Consider the following 23,700-nt stretch of genomic DNA (forward strand, 5'->3'; position numbering starts at 1 on the left):
ACAGGTTTTACCCTTTTTATTATATCTTAATTGTCCTGTAATAGCCTGACAAATAGTCCATGTTCTTTAACTCGTCTGTTTTTAAATGCTTTGATTTGATGGCATACTGATAAGAATTCCGTCATTACACTTCCAGTTAAATGCTGGGTATATCGAAAGACAATAATAGAAAAAAAACCTATATATATATATATATCAATGGGAAGTGTGACCTCGTCCGCCTACCAGGGGAAGTCTAGCGTCATTAACCAGAGATATGTTTGTATACAATGTAGTCAGCTAATAGTGTAGATATATAAAAAAGTTATTTAATCAATCACTGTTTCTACTGTACCAACATGTTTCGCAGATAAGGATTTTTTGTGTCATTTTGTTCATCATTTGTTCAGCAGGTCACGTCCTGAATCAATATACATACTTATGTTGCACAAATTTCAGATACAGATTTTAACAAAATGTTCATCAATTGGCTACAACGTAAAAGTTTAACATGATTCATGTAGAAACCCCCACCATCAAAACATCACAAAAATTGTGAGGACTACTCAGTCGATGTTATCATGATCAATGAATGATGATATCTGTAATAGTTGACCAATCATTCAAAGTTTGCATTAATCTACTTGATCAATTACATCCTCGGCCACAGATTGTTCCATCAGCTCATCAAAAGTGTTCAGTGTGTATTGGACACCCTGAGAACTGTATTCAGTATTTGCATATTACAGAGTTATCTGCCATTGCGGGAAGAGTACTGATTGTGACATCATGTGTTTATGAGCGTAGCGTCATACTTTTCGAAGCAATCGACGTGAATTTCACTCACAATAAAATGAGGTCACAACGGATACCTACCCACAAGGAAGGTGGCTCTACATCCATAGGACGACATATGCAAAGACGGAATAAATAAACACCATGTAGCGTGGAATACATGTTATTGAGTAGGATGTCAAAAACCTAGTGAAAGTGTGAATTCAAATGCCCCACAAAAACTTAAATGATGAAATATCAATGATATTTCACCACAGATAACAATGATTTAGATTGAAACTAATGCATAATAAGTGTGAGAAGAGCGCGCCGGTGTTCCTTGTATCTAGCATGGTGGTTAGAGCCGTTGGTTCATGCCGCTGGAGACTAGGGTTCTATATATAAGTTCATTGTACTTCTACATTGGCAAATAACTAAATGGCACAAGGAAGATGGTTTGAGTGGCGTAAAAATATGACAAATGAGTAAGGAAAACAAAAAGAAAATGTGCGTGTCTTTAAAAGTTACCATTCTTTCTTTAACTAACACAGGGTATAGTTGTGTGTCATCATGGTGTCTATACAGAAAACTGACAACTTATAATTAATTTCATTAGGTAAGAGTTAATTGACGGCTTCCGCTCAGTTAGAATAGACAAATACAAGGACTTGAAATTGCGCTGAAATATGGACATATTTTTCTTGTAGACTATGTTTAGATTGTTGTTGATTTGGTTTCGTTCTATTACATCAAATATCTTAATGTGATAGTTGATAAGATGAATTCTAAGAGATAAAAACGTACCAATTTAATAACAGTATATGAAGAGTCCATCAATTTGGCTTTGAGTTCCCATTTTAAGTTTTATTTCGACAGGCATTGAAGGATCTCACTCTGCATCGAAAGCATACAACCCTAGTATAACATCATGTTGAATCTTATGTTGAATCTAATGAATCCGATGTTGAATTTGATGTTCGTACATTATTCATGCTGTACAAATTAATATAAAAGATATCCAAACTGTTGGGGCAATTATTTCATAAAAAGAAAATATTTATTCTGTAAACATTTCGAATCATTTTCTATAAATGTAAAGTTTGAGGTACTTCATAGAAGAAGACAAATGAACAAAATGAGTTGACTGCTCCATACTATATGATTGGGTTATCGAACATTTATCATCTTTTGAAAATCAACTGAGCTGGTGTAGCTTCAGAAAATATTGAGTTGAAAAGAAAGATAAATCAATGACAAATGTCATTCTGAATAATTATATGGCATAATACTGGATTCCAAACCCCTAAATGAATAAATATGAATAAAACCAAATCAAAACAAAGGGACACAGAAAACAACACATAAAATGACCCTATAATTTTTTTTCATTTGAAAACAATTTTTCATGTGTGATACTAACAATGTTCACTTTTATTACAAAACAAATTGATCAAAAGTATATTGACCCGATACAAAATTAAAATGGAATGAAATCAATAAAGCAAATTAGCAATTAGTACGTCCTAGGTTATCAAAAACGTATATAGAAGTATATGATGTATGTTTTCATTAATAACAACCAATAAGTGTGATATTGTAAACATCTCTCTCTCTCTCTCTATCTCTCTCTCTCTCTCTCTTTATCATTTCCACACAACAAGCACATCATGATCTAACATTGAGACGTCGAGTCTCTTAGATAGTGAGACGTTGTCATATTATACAGTGATGCCATGTATTTGTCCCTTGAGACGTGGTTATATTATATAGTGATACCATGTATTTGTCCCTTCAACTGTGAATCGAAAGTAAAGGCAATTCAATATTTCACTTTACAAACGGATGTGGAAAGCAGAGTTCCAAACCTTGTTAATCAGTCTTAATACAATCTTAAATAAAGATTTAACCAGTCACACTCTAATAGGTTAAGTGCTTTATTATAATAATCTTTATTTTCAGTATTTATTGTTAAGGATTCAAAAATCGGACGCAAAAAAAATTGGCACACACAAGATACAGTCCTACACTTCAAGCTGTTTATAGCAATTAGATATTAAATTCCCCTTTCTTTAAAGATTTAAAGAGAAATAATTCAAATAAATACAATGAAGCAAACTGTATGCGACCTAAGTGAATTCGCGAAAATGAATCTCCGAAAATAAATAATTACCGACACAAATATGTCCACATTTTGGTTCAATCCGATGTTCTGCAATACTTTACACAGTCTCCTCATCTGAATATTCAAAACTGCCAAGCCAGTGATCATAAGTTCTCATTTTAAATTCAGTCGTGTCGAATATAGTTTTAAACTCGACTTGCACTTATCTTGATTTTCCAAGGTGATCGCAGAAGTCCAACATGTTTCTGAATATATCCGGTTTCGAGGACACTTTCCTCCTACAAAAAGCATGAAAACAAATTCTGAATAAAAGAATAATGTTTGACATATGTCTTTTATCTTTATAGTTTGTGTTCTGACTATAGCTGAACAAAATATAATTTGGGTATTTGTTTTCAATTAAAAAAGCATCTGCTGTGGGAATAGGCAAGGGGAAGAGGGGATATTACATATAATTATACTTGAGTAACTTTATTTATTTTTTGTTGTCTTAAAGTTAAAACCTTTACAGTAAATATAAACGTTAAGAATAAAAACTGTTATTGAGATAAGCCGACAACTGTACAATATGTGAATGAGAGAACAGTATTGAGGCCCGTCAAGGGCGAGATATGTTCTCTTTCCCACATATTGTACAGTTTGAGGCCTATTTCTAACTTAAAACATCACAAGTCATTGTGTTAATAAAGTACATATTCCCTTTGTCTATGAGTTAAGGTAACTCTATTAATGTGCATTCAACCATAACAAATCCAATATATACACTGGTAACATAGAATTACCTATGTATGTGATGAATAGCATTCATGAGCGGAATGCATGAAGCATGCTTTTGGGTTGGACAACCATCTGTAAATTCACTTCCACCATGTCGACCGAGAGTGATGGAGGGATATTACTTTCTCAATTAAGCAATATTATAAGTTTGTTTTTGTGACTTTTCTGACTACAGGACATTTCTTTCCAATGTCTGATGTGGTAAAAAATGACATATGAAACTAGACCTGCAATTTATGCGTTTGTTTGAAAGCGTCATGCTGAAATGATCGCATTTGTGTGATTCGCAGTGATTACCAGGCCAGTTAACAACAATTGGTGCCTCCAGAACTTTCCTTGAATTCGGAGGATTTAAATAAATTCTACCTCTCTCTCTAGGATATCTTAGATTTATTTGGGGAAATACTAAATCGTTATGCACACATTTAGGTGAAATTCTGAAATATTGTTGAAATACTATCAAAAAAGTGTAAAACTAGAGTGTTGAAGATTTGGAAATTTAAAGTCAAAAATGGTGTAAAAAACAACAAGGTTTCAGAAAGCGGAAATTGAAGTTAATGCTGTAGATAAGTGTTATATGGTGAAGATAGTAAGGAGGAAAAATTCGATCTGATATATATACAGAAATTCTGTGGATGTGTTTTATTCCGCATTAAAACAGGATTATATTCTCTCCATATTAATTGTGTGGTATTTTTTCGTAATTTGGATTAAAAAATTATATGGAATATTGCGCCAGGTTGTGTGTTATGTGTTAATATAATTATGGGATTATACCCGGAGACACATATGCTACCTTTTACTGTCTTATAAGTGACTGTCTTATATTAGAGTCACATATAAGACAGTAAAGGGTAACATATAGGACACTACAGGTAATGGTCCCATAATCTAGGAGAAACAACAATAGATGACATCACAACTATGTTTTAATATCTTTTAGATCACGATCTATTTTCTTGACTATTGGTAGCGGATGTTATGAATTGTGTACATAAACTTATATTAAAAAATACAAACAAAAATACCTATGACCAACAAGAAACCGGCGGATTTCATTGAAATAAGTTTATATTGTAATAAGTTCACTAGCAACACGCCATTAAAGGTTCCTACCTCTGGCTGGGGTGTCTGACCTGAATCATCCATTCGTGTACACGGAAGATGGCGTCGCTGTTGTTAGGAACCTATCGTCAGGTGGTCCATGTTGATAGGACATACGGGTACTATTTGTTGTACCCGGAATAACTTTCTTTCCATTTGTAGCAGGAGTAACGGGTGTATGGCATTCTTCAACAACTGGTAACCAACAAACCGAAAAAAACAACATTTAAATACAACAATTTTTGCAATGTTTCTATTAAATGTAGTTAAATGTAGTGGAACAAATATCATATACACACACCTTCGTTATAAGAAGCCAATGGGAACAATTTGGCTCATTTGAACTATGCTGTTATGTTGTATCCCTTGCCTAGATGAACTCATAGTACAGTACTAGTATAAAGCTTTAGTGAATCATAGGAATATAAAAATATGCTGCAGCTTTATTTTCAAATAGAGGTCAAGGTCAACATATATGTCTTAGTGACTTGTGTAGGAAGGCGTTTCAACTAGGTTGACACAATACTAAGTAATGCCTTATAGTATAGGAGATTTGCCCGTACAAGTTTTTTTATTTAACGGAGGTCAAATGTCAAAACATAGGATACTGTTACCAGAGTTTGCTATTTGACACACCGCCTCATCTATGTGGAACCACATACTAAGAACTAAGTATGAAGTTATATCGCATTATAGTATATGAAATAGAGCCCCATCACCCCCTCGCGGTTCACAAATCCCTGAATCGTTAATACGCTGTTCATCAGTAGTATTTTACTTCGTAATTAAACAAAGCTGATATCATCAACAACTACAATCAATGGCATAACTTGTGTTACCGAGGTACATGTACTGATATATCGCAGAAATACAAGAATACTTTTGGTTAGTTATATAAAATTAACTAGTTAACCATGGAATATTCACGATAACAGTCACGTTAACTTTATAAAACAAAATATCATCCTACCACATGTTTGTGTTTCCGAGTTCAAGCTTTCTGTAGAAACGGGTGAACAAGATCTTGAACCACGTGTATATGTGTTCATTACCCTGGGGTCAAAATAAGCTGTATGAAGTTTTTCGCCAGTTGACGTTACTTTGAAGGAAATAAGCGCCATTTTGTCTTTAGTAATTCTCTTCACTGGAAAGGGGATGAAATTATTTTCGCCGTCTGGCACCATGTTAATGAAGACTGGACTATCCTGATACATCCTTAGAGGGCCATCTGAACGGACATTGACCGTGATTTGTTTTACTCCCACAACGTTGATACTTGGTGATCTACACGCTGGCATTTCCCGCTGACCCATCTCTTTCCTTTTGCTGATCGTTTGTTTCACTTCAGATTGTTCTACAACTTCCGCATAAAACATCCAGGTGTTGTTTCCAAACCCGTTGCCAATAAATAAGAGAATATTGTGATGGACTGCTCCATGAAGCTTTTGTTTTTCTTTCGCAAATCCCTTTAAAGATTTTCTCAATTTATTTTTCGGCTTTCTTTTTACGTATACAGCATTTCTGTGAAAACATATCAAAACAAAGAATTCTCAAGGGCGTCTATCTAGATTTTCTATTAATAGAACAGTTTCCTTAGAAAAATCTCCCCATAATTCTACCACTCGATTAAATGAACACTCAAAATAACCTGTATTTTCTTTTCTTTTTTATTTTAAAAGTGTCTACCAATACCTCCTTGACTATGAATGTACCCATTTTCTAGACAACGAACATTATCACGGCGCTTTAACTTGACCATATATATGTTAAGCACTGAAGTAGAACTTAAATGTTACAGAAATGCTGAACAATTACGTATCAAAGCCATAAACTTTCCCTTATCAACGTCATATAATTTTCGTTGACGACGAAGTGATTTTACTAACAAACCAGTAAAGTCATCAATACCTACTAACAAAAACATTAAGCGACAGTGTTGATTTAAAATAACGTTTACTTAAAAAGTGAACTTCTCCTCCAACATGATACTTTTTCGCTTTGTACGTTACCCACATGTAACATGGTAATTACTTATTTTCCGATAGAATTTGTTTTACCTTGATGTGTATTTCACTTTCCGACTCCACGATTCCGACGGGGAATTCCGCCACAACATCAGCATTTCCAGGACAAACTACGAATATGTTTGTTTGGAACCAAAGTCCTTGTCCTGCAAAAAAACAAAAAAAAAAAAAAAAAATGCCAAACTATTGGTAAAGAAAACCAAATTATTCTGCACAAGAAAAGAAAGCAGAAAGATTTAGTTTTAGTTAAAGTTTTCCATAACATTTTATTTACAATCTGTTCTTGTTCTGAAAAAGTAAAAGATCAATTTTCCCATGATGCCATTGAGTATAACAGTTCATGAACAAGGGGGAAAGTCGGTTCTAATGATTCATATTACATGGTGTTTCCTTTTAAATACATTAGTTATCACAATTTGTTTGTCAGGGCTGTATCATTGTTATCACAATCATAATCACACGAGTTTGTGTTTTACATTAAGATGTCGTTTTGAATAAGTTAGGTGTCGGTTATATATAGATTATCCCTGCTATAGAAATAAATCTTTTCCTGCGCATCAAAGAATCGTCTCGCTTCAAGTGAAACCAAGTAAATAACTTACAATTTGCTTCGTTTTGAATGTCAGGATAAACAGAATACATGGTTAGTATCTTACAATACAAGTTTTAATTTGGTACTTGTCACGGAAAGCCGAGATGACGAGGCTTTACTCGGCAAAGCCTCGTCATCATTGCTTTCCTCGCACCGTTTTCTCGCACCGAAATAAACCTTGTATTGTAAGATACTAACTGTGTATTCTCTATTTTCCTACAAATATAACATGAAATTTCTACAGAGTCCAAAAAGGTGTTCTAATTTTAACACATACCTTTAGCAACAAGTAATTTAGCCGCATCTCTTGTAATTCTGAATATGTCCCATGTTTATACACTCAATGTATGTTTAACAAGTTCCTGCTGAGAATTTGTCTTTATACTCCATGCATTAAGTTCAATTTCATCTGTGGTGTAGTTTTAGAATTTGTGTTGAAACTTTGAGAAACTGCTCTAACACAGCAATGATAACTACTCCACAGTAGTACATACAACGTTAATTATTTTTTAATTATACCACATGCAAACACAATGAATGACTTTATAACAATCATTTAACTTTGGCTATAACCCTCTACGCTAGAACATTGAAGTAATGAATACGTACATCATGATATTGAATGGACTTAGTATCTTTACATCAAAATCCATCCTCGATCCTCCAGAGGTTTCTCTTACTGGCGTTATATCCACACCTGGACTATCTCATAGTAAAACTGCAGGCAACTGAACAATAGAACAGGTAATTTACTCCTTAGTTGTACATCAGAAGAATCGTATAACGGTACACTGTGGTTGACTGTTTTGAAGTTGGCGTCGCTATCTCTGTAGTCTTCAAAGGAGGTCTTTGCATGCCTGTTTTTTGGTCATATTTTTTCTCCTGGACTGCCTTCCGGTTTGCTGTGAGATAGTCTTGGGGTGGATATAACGACATTAATCGAGGATGATCAAATTCAGGCTCGACATGATCCTCTATATCAAGTAAATATTCTTTTTATGTTTAATGAAGTTTATCTTACCTCTTGTGAAGAGTACTCAGTTGTAACTCAGTATGTTGCTGTAACCTGAGAATTAGAACCAAACACGCCACACATATATAGTTAATACCCAGTATGAACATTTCGTTCTTTTAACCTCCGTCTTTATCTTGATTGTTACACTTTATAACGGTGAGGTATGGGTTAATGGATTCTCATTAATACTTACAATAACATACTGTAGTTACAAAATAGTACACTAAAACCAAATGTGATATTAATTTTAATAGAATATAATGTATATTGCTTGTTATTTTCAGCAACCAGTTTTATTCCATTATAGTAGTCCTATATGGTGCCCCCGAAGAGGTCACTTGCTATGTTTTAAATATATATATTTAAAAGGTCGCTGATTACATCAGTCAGATTGTGTTATAATGTATTGCCGGTAAGTACTATTGTTTAAGCTAGGCGTTATAGTGTCAAATACGGCTGACAAAATGTGTGCCTATATTAATCGCTTGTCTTTTATATGTAAATAGTCTTGTACAGTCAGTGTGTCTGTTCTACTACGTTTACACTCAATGCACATGTACCCGAGACGTCACATGATACACTCGCTACACAACAAAAGTAGAATGGACGAATAACAATAGTAGAACTGACGGTGAAATATAACACTAAAGTAAACAAATATATATTAATCGCCAATTAATAAAGTTATATACGGACAGAGACGTAATATACAACTAGGGTGTGTTGTATATATTTCTTTCACTCTTGTTACGTTTTTTTATTCCAATATTTTATGTAAAATACGAGAGTGTTTAATAACCTCTGAAAAATTTTGATAGGGGCGAAAAAAACCCACAACAGTCGCGAGTTTGTGTGATCAGCATCTACCGCTAAAACGCTATTGGTCTTTGTGTCAATTTGTGTTTGATAGGGCGGATTACCACAAAATGAATTGTAAGCTACAACAGTGTGCCTCGTATGGAGGCCCGTTATAATGGTCAGCTTAAAAAATGATATATACATGTATACATGTACGATATATTACTGAAGTTGACATTCTTGTCAGCGTTAAAATTCAACTTTTATTTTATTGCGTTAAAATTCAACTTTTCACTTTATTTCGTTCGGTACGATTACTAAAAGAAGACAAAAGTGAAATTTGACGAAACGCTTCACACCTAGGCCGTTTTCGTTTATTCGGAACAACCGGTTCGACCGTTTGTAAAGTCTTTATTTCAAGTATAAATCCTGACTGACCTGCAGTTTATGATACAAGCCTGTGAGGGCTTTGTCAAGGCTCGTCTGAAAAAAAAATATAAAATCACCAGGTCCGTCTTTAATTCATAAACGAACAACTAGGTCCAACCAGTCAAACCGCAAAATCGAAAACGGCCCTGGTAGGCTGTATATCGTGTATACATTGTATAGGAGTTATCGTTCTTTCTTCAATAACTGATAAGGCATACCCTTTGTGTCACCAAGTAAGTCTTCGGGTTATTGATATGACAATGATTTTTGTACAACGCCATGTATATTTGGTTGGTGAGTGTGTGGACACATGGATACATGTTACATTATCCCGTCTGGGTGCAATAGTTCGCTGTATTTTGTAGAATGCTTATCGTTAGATTCTCCAATGTCTGCCTGTTGGCTAGCTAATAATAAACGAGGGGATACCGTAATTATTGAAGTGTCTGCCCTTGTCTTGTAAAAATATTGTTTAAACATATCTTTTGGTAACTTTGCAGGTGTCTTCCACAGTTGACTTTTAATGATAATTAAGCGGTCTAATGACCTTGTATTCAAGTTACTTGCAACTACATGCTCAATTTTGATGGCGTTATATATCTTATACATTTTTCAAAGTTTAAAAAAAGCATCAATTGGCTTTAAGTATTTGTGGCCAATGAAAACAATACCAAATTAGTGTTTATTTTTGTGTTGTCATTAGATGGAGAGTAAAGAAAAATAGATATGACGAGTACCGCTGAAGATCCATGCGTCCTAGGAATTGACCTTGGCACGACTTCGGTCAAGGTCAGTCTATTTCACCAGGCGAGTAGATCTGTGATATCGACCGTATCCAAAGCAACGAAGGCTGACGTTCCAAGTGACGTGGAAACGGGATCTGAACAGTTGGCGTCAAAAATATTTACTACACTCCAAGAATGTATGTCTGAACTTCAGGAAGAAAGATGTCGACAAGTCAAATGCATTGGGATCACAGGTCAAATGCACGGCGTTGTTATGTGGAGCGAACTGAAGACTGAAGGTTGGCAGGTTCCTTCCACGAGTCATTTATACACATGGCAGGATCAGCGATGTACGACTGAATTCCTTGAGTCATTACCCCAACCTGATTCACACCTCCCTCTCTCCACTGGCCACGGATGTGCTACTTTATGTTGGCTTCACCGGTTCAGACCGGAAGTATTAGATGACTTCACGTGCTCCGGGACGATTATGGACTTGTTGGTGGCGATGATGTGTGGCCTAGAAACGCCAGTTACTTCAGTGCAACTTGCCGCCAGCTTTGGTTACTTCAACACAAAAACAATGTCGTGGAACAAGCAAAAGTAAGCTACCAGAGATAATTTCTAGATTAAAAACAATAAAAAGAATAATTGTATGTGGCTCGTTTGAACGGCTTCTAGAGAGGTATATTTTTGTGAAATTTTGATAATTAAAGTAGATTCATTATAGGTCTCTGGTTTTTATGAAATACCTATTTTTTCGTCAAATAAAGATCTGTACACGTTCATTGTTCATGGAAAAAACAAGGTAATGTAATGAATAGATGACTACAATTGCAATTCAAAAATAACAATTCTCGACCATCATTATACAGCATATTAGATAACTTCTTAGGTTTACAAATAACGTGACTTTTTCCTTTGAAGCTTTCAGAAGATTGGATTTCCCATACAAATATTACCAGATGTCAGGGAACCCGGTCACGTGGCTGGTAATCTGCAATACGATTGGATGGGTATTTGTAAAGACACGCCTGTTCTGGCAGCACTTGGAGACGTACAGTGCGCAGTCTTGTCGGTGGCTTCAAGTGAAACAGACGCAGGTAAGGGTTTCAACCGACATAGACACAAACCCATTGTACAGACGCAGACGTTTCAGTCAGGTTGCTGCTGGTCTGGGAGTACCAGAGTAGGTTTTCCAGGCGACCCTTACTCAGGAGCTTCCAGCTACAATCACATTACACTGATTATTAGAGTATTCTTCAGAAAAACATTTTTTTGGATCATTTGAATCAAATTATGTTTGTTAACATTTACTTCTAACAAATATTTCAACCTCACGCGTTGTTCGTTTGGTTTAAAGATTTATATTATAACATCCACTCGATACTTGTTAATAACCCGTCTTAAGTTCATGGGGGATGCATGAAGAAATGACAACCGTAGTTTAGTTCCTGTTGTAAGCAGCACAACACAAGACCATGGTGATGGACGACGATCACTCCACCGCCTCCATATTCCGAGTCTATAACACAAATTATTATTATTTATCCACACGACCTTGTGTCCTCCTGTTCCCCTCTCGAGCTCTCGAAGATCGCCTTAAATGTCAGTGTACCCGAGGACGCTGATATCTACCGTCATTTGGAAGCATGTATCTTCTCCTAGTCCTCTTCACCGCAGTTAAAGCATTTATCACCGTGATTATTAGTATGTCGGTCGCCAGACCGCTGCAATTCGTTCCGATATGTTAACAAATATCCTACATCTACTCGGGTGTGTAAGCTTGTCAGTGTCTTCTGCGCATCTGCCATTGCCTCTGTCAGAGCTTTCATTGATTTGCTACTGTGTTGGTCAATAACTTCTGTCTGGACGATAGGCAGCAAAATTCCCCGTTATTCTCTATGTCTCTTGTCAGCCTTTGCAAATGCTTCCAATTCAGCCTCATGACCAACTGCTTCATCAGGACTGGCTGGCCACGATTGCTTAATCCTTAACCTTGACCATCCCATCTATGAATTGCTCCTTTTTCATGACCTCTATAACATCCGAGGAAGCAGTCGGGAGTGTCTCGTTTCCGCTCTTCTGATACTTTGATCAAACTCCGGCAAGAACTCTGTTGTCTTCTATCTTTTTTTTTAATTGGACGCGGTCCACTAGGGAGGTTGCCGAACACACGTGTCTGTCCTCGTAACGAGACATCAAGATACAAACTCACATTGCCTCGGTTCAGTTGGTTAGCGCAGCGTAAGATTCAAAATGAGCCTCTTAACCAAGCCACGAGCCCTTGCTAATTTTGATGTTAAATTAACTAGTGCGCTCAGCCCTAGCTAGTATCACTTGATCGTGTTGGAGTTAGTGTCTCGAGGTTAGATCAGTCAATGTCCGATCATCCCTCCTAGTGTGTCAACCGAACTGCACGCAAACTGTGTACATGCGTCGGGCGAACGAACACATCTAAGTGTGTTAACTGAATCGCCGCAGGTATGTGCTTCAAGCGATAAGGACGGGGGTACGTGAGTAGGAGTGTGGATGCAGTCTTCATACGGCTTTGGTATATCGAGTTTGTCTAGTGTCTCTGAGAATGTTGTTTCGCTTTAGAAAGTGAAATATCGTGTTCTCGTCACTTAAAACTTTGTCTTGCATTTATACAAGATTGTTCTGAAGTCTTACCTGAGCTCATTTTACATTACAGGCTTGGAAATTAAATTGTGTCAAGTATGTACCTTCTAAAGCTTTATAAAGCATTGCATTAATCCCGAAAATTTATTTGGTGATGTCTTGTTTGTAGTACTTAACATGAGTACCTCGGGCCAAATGATGTTTCCAGTGAGACCAGAAGGCGGAGTACCCGACCACCCGGATATGACGTCATCTATTCAATACTTTCCTTATTTTGATGGACAGTTCCTGGCAATGGCAGCAAGTTTAAATGGAGGCAACGTCCTATCACACATGGTGATCATGTTACAGCAGTGGTTTAAGGCTTTCGGTCAGTTAATATTCCTGGATATTTTCTGTAAATCTATTTCAGCCCTATTAAAACTCTAATTATCTGTAAACTTCAAAAGTAGTTCTGATATCAAACTAGGATATAGCTTCCAACATGTTTTCTTAAAGATGTCCACCGCCGAAAGTATAAATGATATTCATCGTTCGAACGATAATTTGTTTTAAATCATGTATATATATGCCTAATTAAACAAAAATAATATGAAATAATTTATTTCGCCTTTTTAATGAAGTAAAATTAGAAGCTCAAACTTTTCAATGGTGGTAATGGTGTAATAAGTAACTTTTGTAACAGAAGAAAAATACAATCGTCTGCTCCTGTTTTTGATAGTGAAAAAATACCATTTGTCAGCGGTGGAGCATCTTTAAAAGGTGTAAATTATTCAAAGTATCTTTAGTCATCCGTTATTATTCTCATTGCAGGGTTTGATGTCAATGAAGATAAAATTTGGAGTACACTACTGGGGTTGGGCTCAGACGCATCAACGGGGCCAATCATCGTACCGACTCTTTTCGGGGAGCGACACCTTCCGGAACAAAAGGTTGCTATTTCCGGTCTGACTACAAGCAATCTTGACCTTGGGTCAGTTTTCAGGTCACTATGCAAGGGACTCGTTACAAATTTGTGCGACATGATGCCTATTTCCGTTATGGAAAGTCACGGGATAACGACGGTCAAGGCCACGGGATCTGTTGTCGACAGGAACACCATTATCCGCGATGAGATAGCAAAGCATTATGGGAGTTTTAAAGTTGAGTTTGGAAGTAGCTGCGACTCTGCTACAGGGGCTGCCATGTTTTGTGTGAAACATTTAAAATGAATAAAACTATTTTGTTGGTTTGTTTTTTAATTGACCATTGTCTTTCTAATAATTCTTTCAATCATAGTTCTTTTCCAAAGTGTGAATTATTAGAAGTGCGGCATAAGGCCAAAAATAGAAAGTCGTGCATTTTTATGATACAAGCACGAAACTTGGCATGCAAGTAGTTATAACTATTTAAAAGAGAATAAATGCGGGAGCCATCGCAAAAAGTGCCTACTTCCAGTATAGTTTCAAGATGGCCGCTATTTTCGTGGTGAAACTTAGAAAACTAACGAAATAACAAGCTGCACCTTTTAATAAAAAAAGTATGAAAGTTGTCATGTGAGTAGCTAAGACAACCAAAAATAGGAATTAAACAGGAAACCATTATATCATTTAAAAGTCAAAGTCAGAGAAGTTCATCACAATTTTGAATAGTTTTATTTTCAATTCGTCACGAAGCTACATGTAAAAATGATATTGATAGAAATAAGAAAATCAAGAAAAACAACAATCTGTCTTTAATTTTACAAACAACATGCACTTCCGGTTTTGCAATATTAATGAATTAATAACAAACTGTATTTACACAATGAACTACAATAAAGCAAAACTTAGTGGCTAACTGACTTAGCTGAACAAGGTAGGACCATATAGAATTAAAGTGTTATGAAACCAAACACATTGTTTACCTAAGATAATAAGCTGCTAACAACACTTCCGATTATGTAAAATGTTGTCATTTTCATTGTTTGATTTGGGTAAGTATTCTGTGTTTGCATAATACAGAATAATCTGTCCTTCCGTGTAGATTTTGATTGCGATATCAAGTGTTTGCGAGCGTTACGTCATACTTTTTTGGAAAAAACGACGTGAACTGCGCTCACAAAATAATGACGTAACATTTGAAACCTACCCGCAAGGGACCCAAGTCTGTAATATGCAAAGACGGCGTAGTTTCCTGTAAAATATAATTATTGCAAATGAATAATGAAAATGAAAGTTTGCTTATTAACCATCATACTCATTTGAAAGTTGTTAAAGTTCTGTCCAACCTCTTCAATGAAATACATTATGTACATATGTTTGATTTTCAATATACTATGACCTTTCGATATTACCTTCAAGTGCTATTAGGAAGCGACCGGAAATGGATGTCTGTTATGTATTAATTGATTCTGTTATCAATAATACGTAATTTACGATTGTTATTGAAATGCTAATAAAATTTTAAATAATGTACACATACCAATACTTCAACATATTCTTGTATCCTTATTTCGACTTTCACAAAGTCGCCATTTTAAAAATACCGGAAATGGAATAAAATAACGAATATTTTTACCCAAATATGTATATTTTATGAAAATATCGCGCTATACAAATCATATGGCTTATTTAAATGATTATTGTACTGTTCAACTACTAATTATGCGGTCATCTTGAAATTACCGGAAGTAGGTACCTTTTCAGTGGCTCACGGTTTAAATCTTATTTTGAATGTCTTGGCTACTAACTTGCCAAATTATATGGTTTAATCAAAACGTGCAGTCTGTTATTTCGTTATTTCTCTAAAATATGCCTACAAAAATGGCGGCCAGCTTGAAAAACAACCGGAAGTAGACACATTTTGCGATGGTTCCCGATTTTAATCTTATTTTGGTAGTCTTGGTTTATGCGTTTATTGAAACGTTCAGCGTATTTTTTTCAATCTTGGAATCACCGGAAGTAGGTATATTTTTCAATGGCTCTTACTTTTAATATCATTATGGTTATCTTGGCTACTAACATGCCAAGTTTCATGACTTTATTGGGATGTGCAGTATGTTATTGCATTGTTTTGTTCAGTTTAACCTATGAAACTGGCGGCCACCTTAAAAACAAGCGGAAGTAGACACATTTTGCTCCCGATTTTAATCTTTTTTTTTTTTTTTTTAGTCTTGGCTTCTACCCTGCCAAGTTTCAGGCTTTTATTAAAACTATTAGTATGTTATTTCATTACTTCTCTTAGTTTGCCTAGAAAATGGCGGCCATCTTGGAAAAAACGGAAGTAGGTACATTTTGCAATGGCTCCCGGTTTAAATATTGTTTCGGTAGTTTAGATTACTCGCATGCCAAATTTCATGAAGTTTCATGTTTGTATAAAAAATGCATGAATTTTCCCTATGCCGCTTTAGTATATATGTATGGTACCCCATTACGAAGTTTCATCCTTTCTACTCTTCCTAATTAGAAATATTTAGTTACATGTACCGTATTTTTCATACACACGAATCAAAAACAGCTTTTAATATCTTATTTACCACCAAAAATTACCAACATTTTGAAAATTACAATACTTTCAATGCATAGGTTTAATTTTACAGGTACAAATAAGAGCTGAAAATGATTTTGGCAGTAGAGTGCAGTGAAATGAGTACATAGTATACGGTATGACCACGAAACCTAATAGTGGTTTGCAATTTCTTTTCACATTTTTTACAGTGTTATTAGTAATTATTAAGTCGTTGCTGCATGTGTATCCACATCGAAACGAAAATATGGCATTAGAAACAGGAATTTTACATTGAATAATTTCTAAGGTATCCTATACATTTGTCTGTTCATTTGAATGATTTTTACAGCTTAATTTGTTAAACATTATGTATGGTTTTCAATAGGTTATTGAAGAAAAAAATAAGACAGCGTTTACGCCCAGTTACTGCACATATATATATATTTAGTAATGGATTCCCTGTCCCTATCCAGATACAAAATTTGACCTTGACATCAGACCTATACACAAAAATGTATAGGAGGCTCCAGGGGGAGTCGAACCCTCGACCTCCAGTTTACTAGACTGGCGCTCTAACCAACTGAGCTATGGAGCCGGCGAATGACACAGAAAGACCATTCACTCTATACACATATATGCAGTGTACTATCCATTCGTTTGTGTATTGCATCAGATATCATATGTAGATAGTATGTTTACCTTCCAATATAAGTATTGGTATCGTGGCGTTAATATTTTACTTCTTAACATCCGATTAACACATGTACAATGTATTACATATTGCAACTGATTAGTTTCACAATAAATCGACATAGTCATTGATAAAACGAGACATCATCCTCAATATCCACCACATCCTCATTATTCCAGGGGTTACTATCACTGTTATTATATCCACCACATCCTCGATATTTCCGTCGCCGGTTACCCATGTTAATTAGTCTACGGTCTGTGGAGCGTTGGAGTTTAGACATTGGGTTTCCGAGGGTGTGATATTCTATTTACCTCATCCTCGATATTCCAGGCGTTACTTTCACTTTCGTTATATACACCTCATCCTCGATATTCCAGGGGTTACTTTCACTGTCGTTATAGATCTCATCCTCGATATCCGAGGAATAACTGTCACTGTTCGGTTATAGCCACCCCATCCTCGATACCCCAGAGATTACTGTCGATATTGCCACCCCATCTTCAATAATCCATGGGTTACTCTCACTGTCGTTATTACACATCATCCTCGATATTCCTTGGGTTACTTTCACTGTCGTTATTACACGTCATCCTCGATATTCCTTGGGCTATTTTCACTGTCGTTATATGCATCTCACCCTCGATACTCCATGGGTTATTTTCACTGTCGTTATATACATCTCATCCTCGATATTCCAGGGTTTACTTTCACTGTCGTTACATGTATATACACCTCATTTTCGATATTCCAGGGGTCGCTATCATTATATCCCATCCTCGATACCCCAGAGATTACTAAAACACTGTCGATATTGCCACCCCATCTTCAATAATCAAGGGGTTACTATCACTGTCAGGGGCGTAGGAAGCGGGGGGCAGGGGGGCAAACATGTCTTTTTGCCCCCCCCCTCCCCCATTTTCGCCGACTGAAATGTTCTAAAAATGCATATTTGAAAGAAAAAAGGGTCCTCCTGCACATTTTTCGTACTTCATTCTAGAAAATTTTCCGCTGCGCGGCGCATTTCCTAAAACGTTCAAGCACATAGTGTTCAAACCTTTAATAGTAAAAATTCAATACACATGAACTAGACTACAAATGTCCATCAAGGGATTCTACGTACTCTTTCAAAATATGTCTCTTAAAAGATTAATTTGTTTATATTTCTTAGCAAGACAATTAATTCATCATCACTTTGAGTTGCACAACAGTGTGCCGATGGTGTGAAGCCGATATGTTCAGATCGAGCAGGTTTGCATAATGATATGACGACACAATTATCACAATTATCATCCCTAAATGCGGGTAATTTTAAATCGAAAAATTATCATGTTAAGAACGCTTTAAAATCATTAAAATACATCGTAAATCTCAACTCAGCCATTCTAAATCGTAGTATTTTTTCCCGGGGGAGACCCCTGGACCCCCCAAACACCTAAATCTCGCGCATTCGGGCGTTCGCAAATTCATCAAAATGCATCGTAAAACTCATCTTAGCCATTCTAAATCGCAATATTTATTCCCGGTGAGACCCCCGGACGCCCAAAACACCATAATCTTGCGCCTTCGGGCGCTCGCAAAATCATCAAAACACATCGTAAAACTCATCTCAGCCATTCTAAATCGAAATATTTTTCCCTGGGGAGACCCCCGGACCCCCAAAACACCTAAATCTCGCGCTTTCGGGTCCTCGCAAAATCATCAAAATACATTGTAAAACTCATCTCAGCTATTCTAAATCGTAATATTTTCTCGGGGTGACTCCCAGACCCCCAAACACCAAAATCTCGCGCCTTTGGCGCTCACATGCTAATTTGGCCAATTTGCGCAGGGGCGTAGGAAGCGGGGGGGGGGGGGAGGAGGGGGGGGGGGGGGGGGGCAACTGCTCCCCGTTCCCCAGGACGGGGGGGGGGGGCAAACATGTCTTTTTGCCCCCCCATTTTCGCCGACTGAAATGTTCTAAAAATGCATATTGAAAGAAAAAAGGGTCCTCCTGCACAATTTTCGTACTTCATTCTAACAAAATTTCCGCTGCGCGACGCATTTCCTAAAACGTTCAAGCACATATATAATGTTCAAAACCTTTAATAGTAGAAATTCAATACATATAAACTACACTAAAAATGTCTATTAAGAGATTCTACGTACTGCATTTGTATTTAAAAAAATGTCTCTTAAAAGATTACTTTGTTTATATGTCTTAGCGAGACAATTAATTCATTATTATTTTGAGTTACAAAACAATGTGCCGATGGTGTGAAGCCGGTATGTTCAGATCGAGCAGGGTTGCACAATGATATAACGACATGATTATCACAATTGTCATTTCTAAATGCAGGTTACTTTAAATAAAAAAATTACCATGGTAAGAACGCTTTAAAATCATTAAAATACATCGTAAAACTCATCTCAGCCATTCTAAAATCGCAATTTTTTTCCCGTCGGAGACCCCCGGACCCCCCCAAACTCCAAAAGCTCACGCCTTCGGGCGCTCGCAAATTCATCAAAATGCATCGTAAAACTCATCTTAGCCATTCTAAATCATAATATTTTTTCCCGGGGGAGACCCCCGAACCCCCCAAACACCAAAATCTCGCGCTTTCGGGCGCTCGCAAAGTCATCAAGATACATTGTTACTCATCTCAGCCATTCTTAATCGTAATATTTTTCCCGGGTCGACCCCCAGACCCCAAAACCTCGCGCCCTCGGCGCTCACACGCTAATTTGACCAGTATTCGTTAATTTCCTTTTAGCGACCCCACTGTCTATAAATGTGTACAAGGATGATATTAATGATATATCAAAAAAGTATATATGGTTGTGTGTTGAATTAATCTATTCCTGTAGGTGCGGGGGGGGGGGGGGGTAGGGGTTACAAAATATTGAGGACCTTTGCCCCCCCCCCCCTTTACGTTTCATCTTCCTACGCCACTGTTGCGTAGCCGTTAACTTCCTTTTAGCGACCCCACTGTCTATAAATGTTGTGTACAAGGATTATATTTAATGATATATGAAAAAGAATATAAAGTATATATGGTTATGTGTTGAATTAATCTCCTCCTGTAGGTGCTGCGGGGGGGGGGGGGGGTTACAAAATATTGAGGACCTTTGCCCCCCCCCCCCCCTTTACGTTTCATCTTCCTACGCCACTGTTGCGTAACCGTTAACTTCCTTTTAGCGACCCCACTGTCTATAAATGTGTACAAGGATTATATTTAATGATATATGAAAAAGAATATAAAGTATATATGGTTATGTGTTGAATTAATCTCCTCCTGTAGGTGTGGCGGGGGGAAGGGGGGGGTTAAAAAATATTGAGGACCTTTGCCCCCCCCCCCCCCCCCCCCCCATTACGTTTCATCTTCCTACGCCACTGACTGTCGTTGTATTATTCACCCCATCCTCGATCTCGATATTTCAGGGGTTACTATTACTCTCGTTTATTGACATAGCCCAGGCGGTGAGTGTATAACCGACAATCACATAGGCTTGCGGAGATTTTCCTTGGAGATGTCAGAGTTACCCTGTATATTTTATAATTTAAATAGTGAAGATTTATTATTATTTATTATTCAAATTTTGCTGTTTTGCCGTTTGCGCAGTGATTGTCAACGGACAACAGCGGTAAAATAAGACGACGAAAATATTTTTTTTATGAAAATTGTTCTGAATGTATTGGTAACAGTACTAGTGTAGATTATATAGTATTAACCTTTGCGACTCTAAAAGCACATGCAGGCCTAACTTTACCATTTCCAAAATTAAAAGCCGTTTCGGAGAGGTAATGTGTACGTACATGATGTGACGCCACACTTGGGCCGTTTTTTACACTACAGACTTCCAGTTTTTGAGAGGTGACGGTGAAGGACTTCTCCATTGGTATTGCAGAGACTGCGAACCACCGGAGTTGTCAATCACGGCATCCACGGATCCGGAGAGCGACGACCAGCCTCCCATTTTGGAGCTTTCCGCTGCAGTAGAGCCAACTCTACCGCACATGGACGAGGTAAGAACAGCAAAACACAATGCAACATAACGATAGCATTTGTAATTGACCCTATAACTTTATTTGGATGTGTGTTATTATATATTCTGCTACTGATGCGACTGAGATGAGTGCCGAGTGAGTATGCATGCAAAAATATCATATTGATTATGTATTTGATATTTCTTTTTCTTATATTTCAATTATTATTGAATGTAATTAAACACAGTAGAAATTTGACTGTAATATTATATTGTGAATTGAATAAAATTGAAAACGGTAAATTATTGCAACATCTACTTCTTTTACAGACTTGATGCATCATTTGACGTGAGGAATGTGATGGATCCAGCTATGGACATTGACCCTTTGGATGATACAACAACCCTCCCATTTTAGAGCAGTATGTATCAATGATAATATAAGTGTACATTAATCAATATCATTCATTGATGTATTCTGTTTTTGAATCTGGAATCACTACCCGTAAATTCGTAACTATTTAAGTATCTGCGATAATTCTACATTCCAAATTATATGCTTAGCAGTTAATGATTTCTTAAATGATTTACAGGTCCCTGGATGACGTAGTCCCTACTGATTCTGTGTTAGAGGACCAGCCCATACAGTATGATATCGTGGAGGATGGTTCCAACAAGCGCCGACGCAAGCTTGTAACAACCGACGGATATGCTTACATCGTGAAGGTATGTACTGTCATAAATTGGCTATAAAATTTGAATGGTGATATGTATTCAATTATCTCAAAGAGATCGGTATTTCAAACAATATATGAATTTTTTCTCATCTTATCATAGTATTAACTCAACATTCCATCGTTTCATCAACATTGTGCATGAGTTTTCTCTTCTTATTCCACAGAAAGCCACGAACAGAACCACGACCTGGCGATGCAGCGTCCGCAACAAGACTGTTTGGTGTAAGGCAACGGTGCTGCAGAGAGGCGCAGACTTCATCCCAGGATCTGTTGACCACATCCACGCGCCGGACCACTTGATTGTCAAGCGAGTACGGATCGCAGCCGAGGTATGCTATATAAACTTTTGTAAGATAAAATGATATTATTGTTATGTACGATTTTTATTATGTTTATACGTTATTATACTATATATATATTTTTATGTTTATGTTTATACTGCGTAAAGAATTCATGTAAGTAAAATTAAGAAATGAATATCATAAATCATAAAAACTATATCATAGATAACATCGAAAAAATATATTAATTCATTTTATTTAATTTGCAGGCATACACCAGTTTGTCAAGCAGTTGCTAGCGCTGCCGTTTCTTCCTGCCGAACAGATTGAGCCAGCGTTCCGCATGATGTCTGCCCGCGCCAACACACCTGAGCTGAGAGACCTGACAGCCTATATTGATCATCAGTGGATGCAGGTGTGGCCCCCCTGTGAACTGGTCCATCCATCAACAGTCTGTAAGGACCAACAACGATGTTGAAGGTAATTATATTAAATTGACAATTGGTTTAGTTTTGAATTAAATACAAGTATGAATTATTATTATAATCGTCGAAATATCTATATAGATTGTAATAGATAAAAATAAAAAGTATGCGCCCATATAGAGTTGATATTATAAGTCAAGAAAAAAAGTACGTCTTATAATAAGTCAAGAAAAATAGTTCTATTCCTAGTATTATATTATTAGATTATTCACATGACCTTTTTTGTTGCAGGATGGCATCACAGGCTGAACGGTAAGGCTGGACGCGCCAACTTGCCGTTCTACATGATGGTCCATCTGCTACTGCAAGAAGCCTCCCTGGTGACGATCCAGATGCGCCTGGTCTCCCAGAACGCCCTCCAGCGCCACCAGAGGACCACATATCGAAGGATCCAGGGAAAGATCACCGAGCTGTGGGACGACTATGATGCTGATAGGATTTCCACCTCAGCCTTCCTCAGGAGAGTCGGACACATCTATGCACCGCGACCCGCGACGGAACAGTGATTCGCTTTGGACATCTACGCGATCGGATATTATGTGACTTAATGTTTTCCTTCTACGCGATCGGATATGTGATTTCAGTGTTTCCCTTCAACGCGATCGGATATAATGTGACTTTAGTGTTTTCCTTCAACGCGATCGGATATAAGTGACTTTAGTGTTTCCTCAACGCGATCGGATATATGTGACTTTAGTGTTTTCCCGGACTTCTACGCGATCGGATATGTATGTGATTTTATAACTAGTGGTTCTGATATATTTGATTTTTATAGACTTTAAACAATCGTGTGGCTCTTGCAGTGGAGGCCTCCACGTGGCAAGAGCTGGGCAACTACGTGAAACTGCGGAGGCAGGTTCAGTGTTGGCAGACACCCTCTAATAAAATTAATAAAATTCAATAAATAAAATGTACTTTTTATATTTACCACTTTTGTTTATTTTATATGTAGCATATTATGGATATGCATCTAAATGCATTGACACATAATAGTCTACCGTGAAATTCATTGAAGATGCTCCACCGCCGACAGAGCATAAATGATATTAATCACATGAACAATAATTGGTGTTTAATCGTGTAAATATATGTTTAATTAACACAAAAATAA

The 23,700-nt window shown here is 36.9% G+C and overlaps 3 protein-coding genes and 1 non-coding gene across 7 annotated transcripts; 2 read left to right on the plus strand and 2 right to left on the minus strand.

Annotated features, from left to right (window-relative positions):
- Positions 1-2,212: 2,212 nt before the first annotated feature.
- LOC138332113 (uncharacterized) lies at positions 2,213-8,524 on the minus strand. 2 transcript variants are annotated; one of them, XM_069280076.1, is made up of 5 exons: positions 8,394-8,524; positions 6,814-6,926; positions 5,727-6,277; positions 4,769-4,951; positions 2,213-3,153 (listed from the first exon to the last, which is right to left on the minus strand). In XM_069280076.1, exons 2-4 carry the CDS (start codon positions 6,876-6,878, stop codon positions 4,794-4,796), a joined length of 774 nt encoding a protein of 257 aa, XP_069136177.1. In that variant the 5' UTR covers positions 6,879-6,926; positions 8,394-8,524; the 3' UTR covers positions 2,213-3,153; positions 4,769-4,793. The 2 variants fall into 2 exon arrangements, with proteins under 2 accessions (XP_069136177.1, XP_069136178.1); XM_069280077.1 differs by lacking the exon at positions 8,394-8,524 and adding an exon at positions 7,982-8,339.
- LOC138332111 (sedoheptulokinase-like) lies at positions 8,335-14,207 on the plus strand. 3 transcript variants are annotated; one of them, XM_069280075.1, is made up of 5 exons: positions 8,335-8,355; positions 10,318-10,942; positions 11,267-11,442; positions 13,131-13,331; positions 13,775-14,207. In XM_069280075.1, exons 2-5 carry the CDS (start codon positions 10,341-10,343, stop codon positions 14,170-14,172), a joined length of 1,377 nt encoding a protein of 458 aa, XP_069136176.1. In that variant the 5' UTR covers positions 8,335-8,355; positions 10,318-10,340; the 3' UTR covers positions 14,173-14,207. The 3 variants fall into 3 exon arrangements, with proteins under 3 accessions (XP_069136176.1, XP_069136175.1, XP_069136174.1); XM_069280074.1 differs by lacking the exon at positions 8,335-8,355 and adding an exon at positions 9,803-9,908; XM_069280073.1 differs by lacking the exon at positions 8,335-8,355 and adding an exon at positions 9,803-9,847.
- Positions 14,208-16,950: 2,743 nt separating this feature from the next.
- On the minus strand, positions 16,951-17,024 carry Trnat-agu (transfer RNA threonine (anticodon AGU)). Its single transcript has one exon. It is a non-coding gene; the product is annotated as a tRNA-Thr (tRNA).
- A 2,339-nt stretch (positions 17,025-19,363) lies between these two features.
- On the plus strand, positions 19,364-22,513 carry LOC138330719 (uncharacterized). Its single transcript, XM_069278250.1, has 6 exons — positions 19,364-19,385; positions 20,957-21,126; positions 21,501-21,508; positions 21,680-21,812; positions 21,988-22,152; positions 22,374-22,513. Exons 1-6 carry the CDS (start codon positions 19,364-19,366, stop codon positions 22,401-22,403), a joined length of 528 nt encoding a protein of 175 aa, XP_069134351.1. The 3' UTR covers positions 22,404-22,513.
- Positions 22,514-23,700: the final 1,187 nt, after the last annotated feature.

The sequence above is a fragment of the Argopecten irradians genome, chromosome 9 (assembly GCF_041381155.1).
Source record: "Argopecten irradians isolate NY chromosome 9, Ai_NY, whole genome shotgun sequence".
Classification (NCBI taxonomy): Eukaryota; Metazoa; Mollusca; class Bivalvia; order Pectinida; family Pectinidae; genus Argopecten; species Argopecten irradians.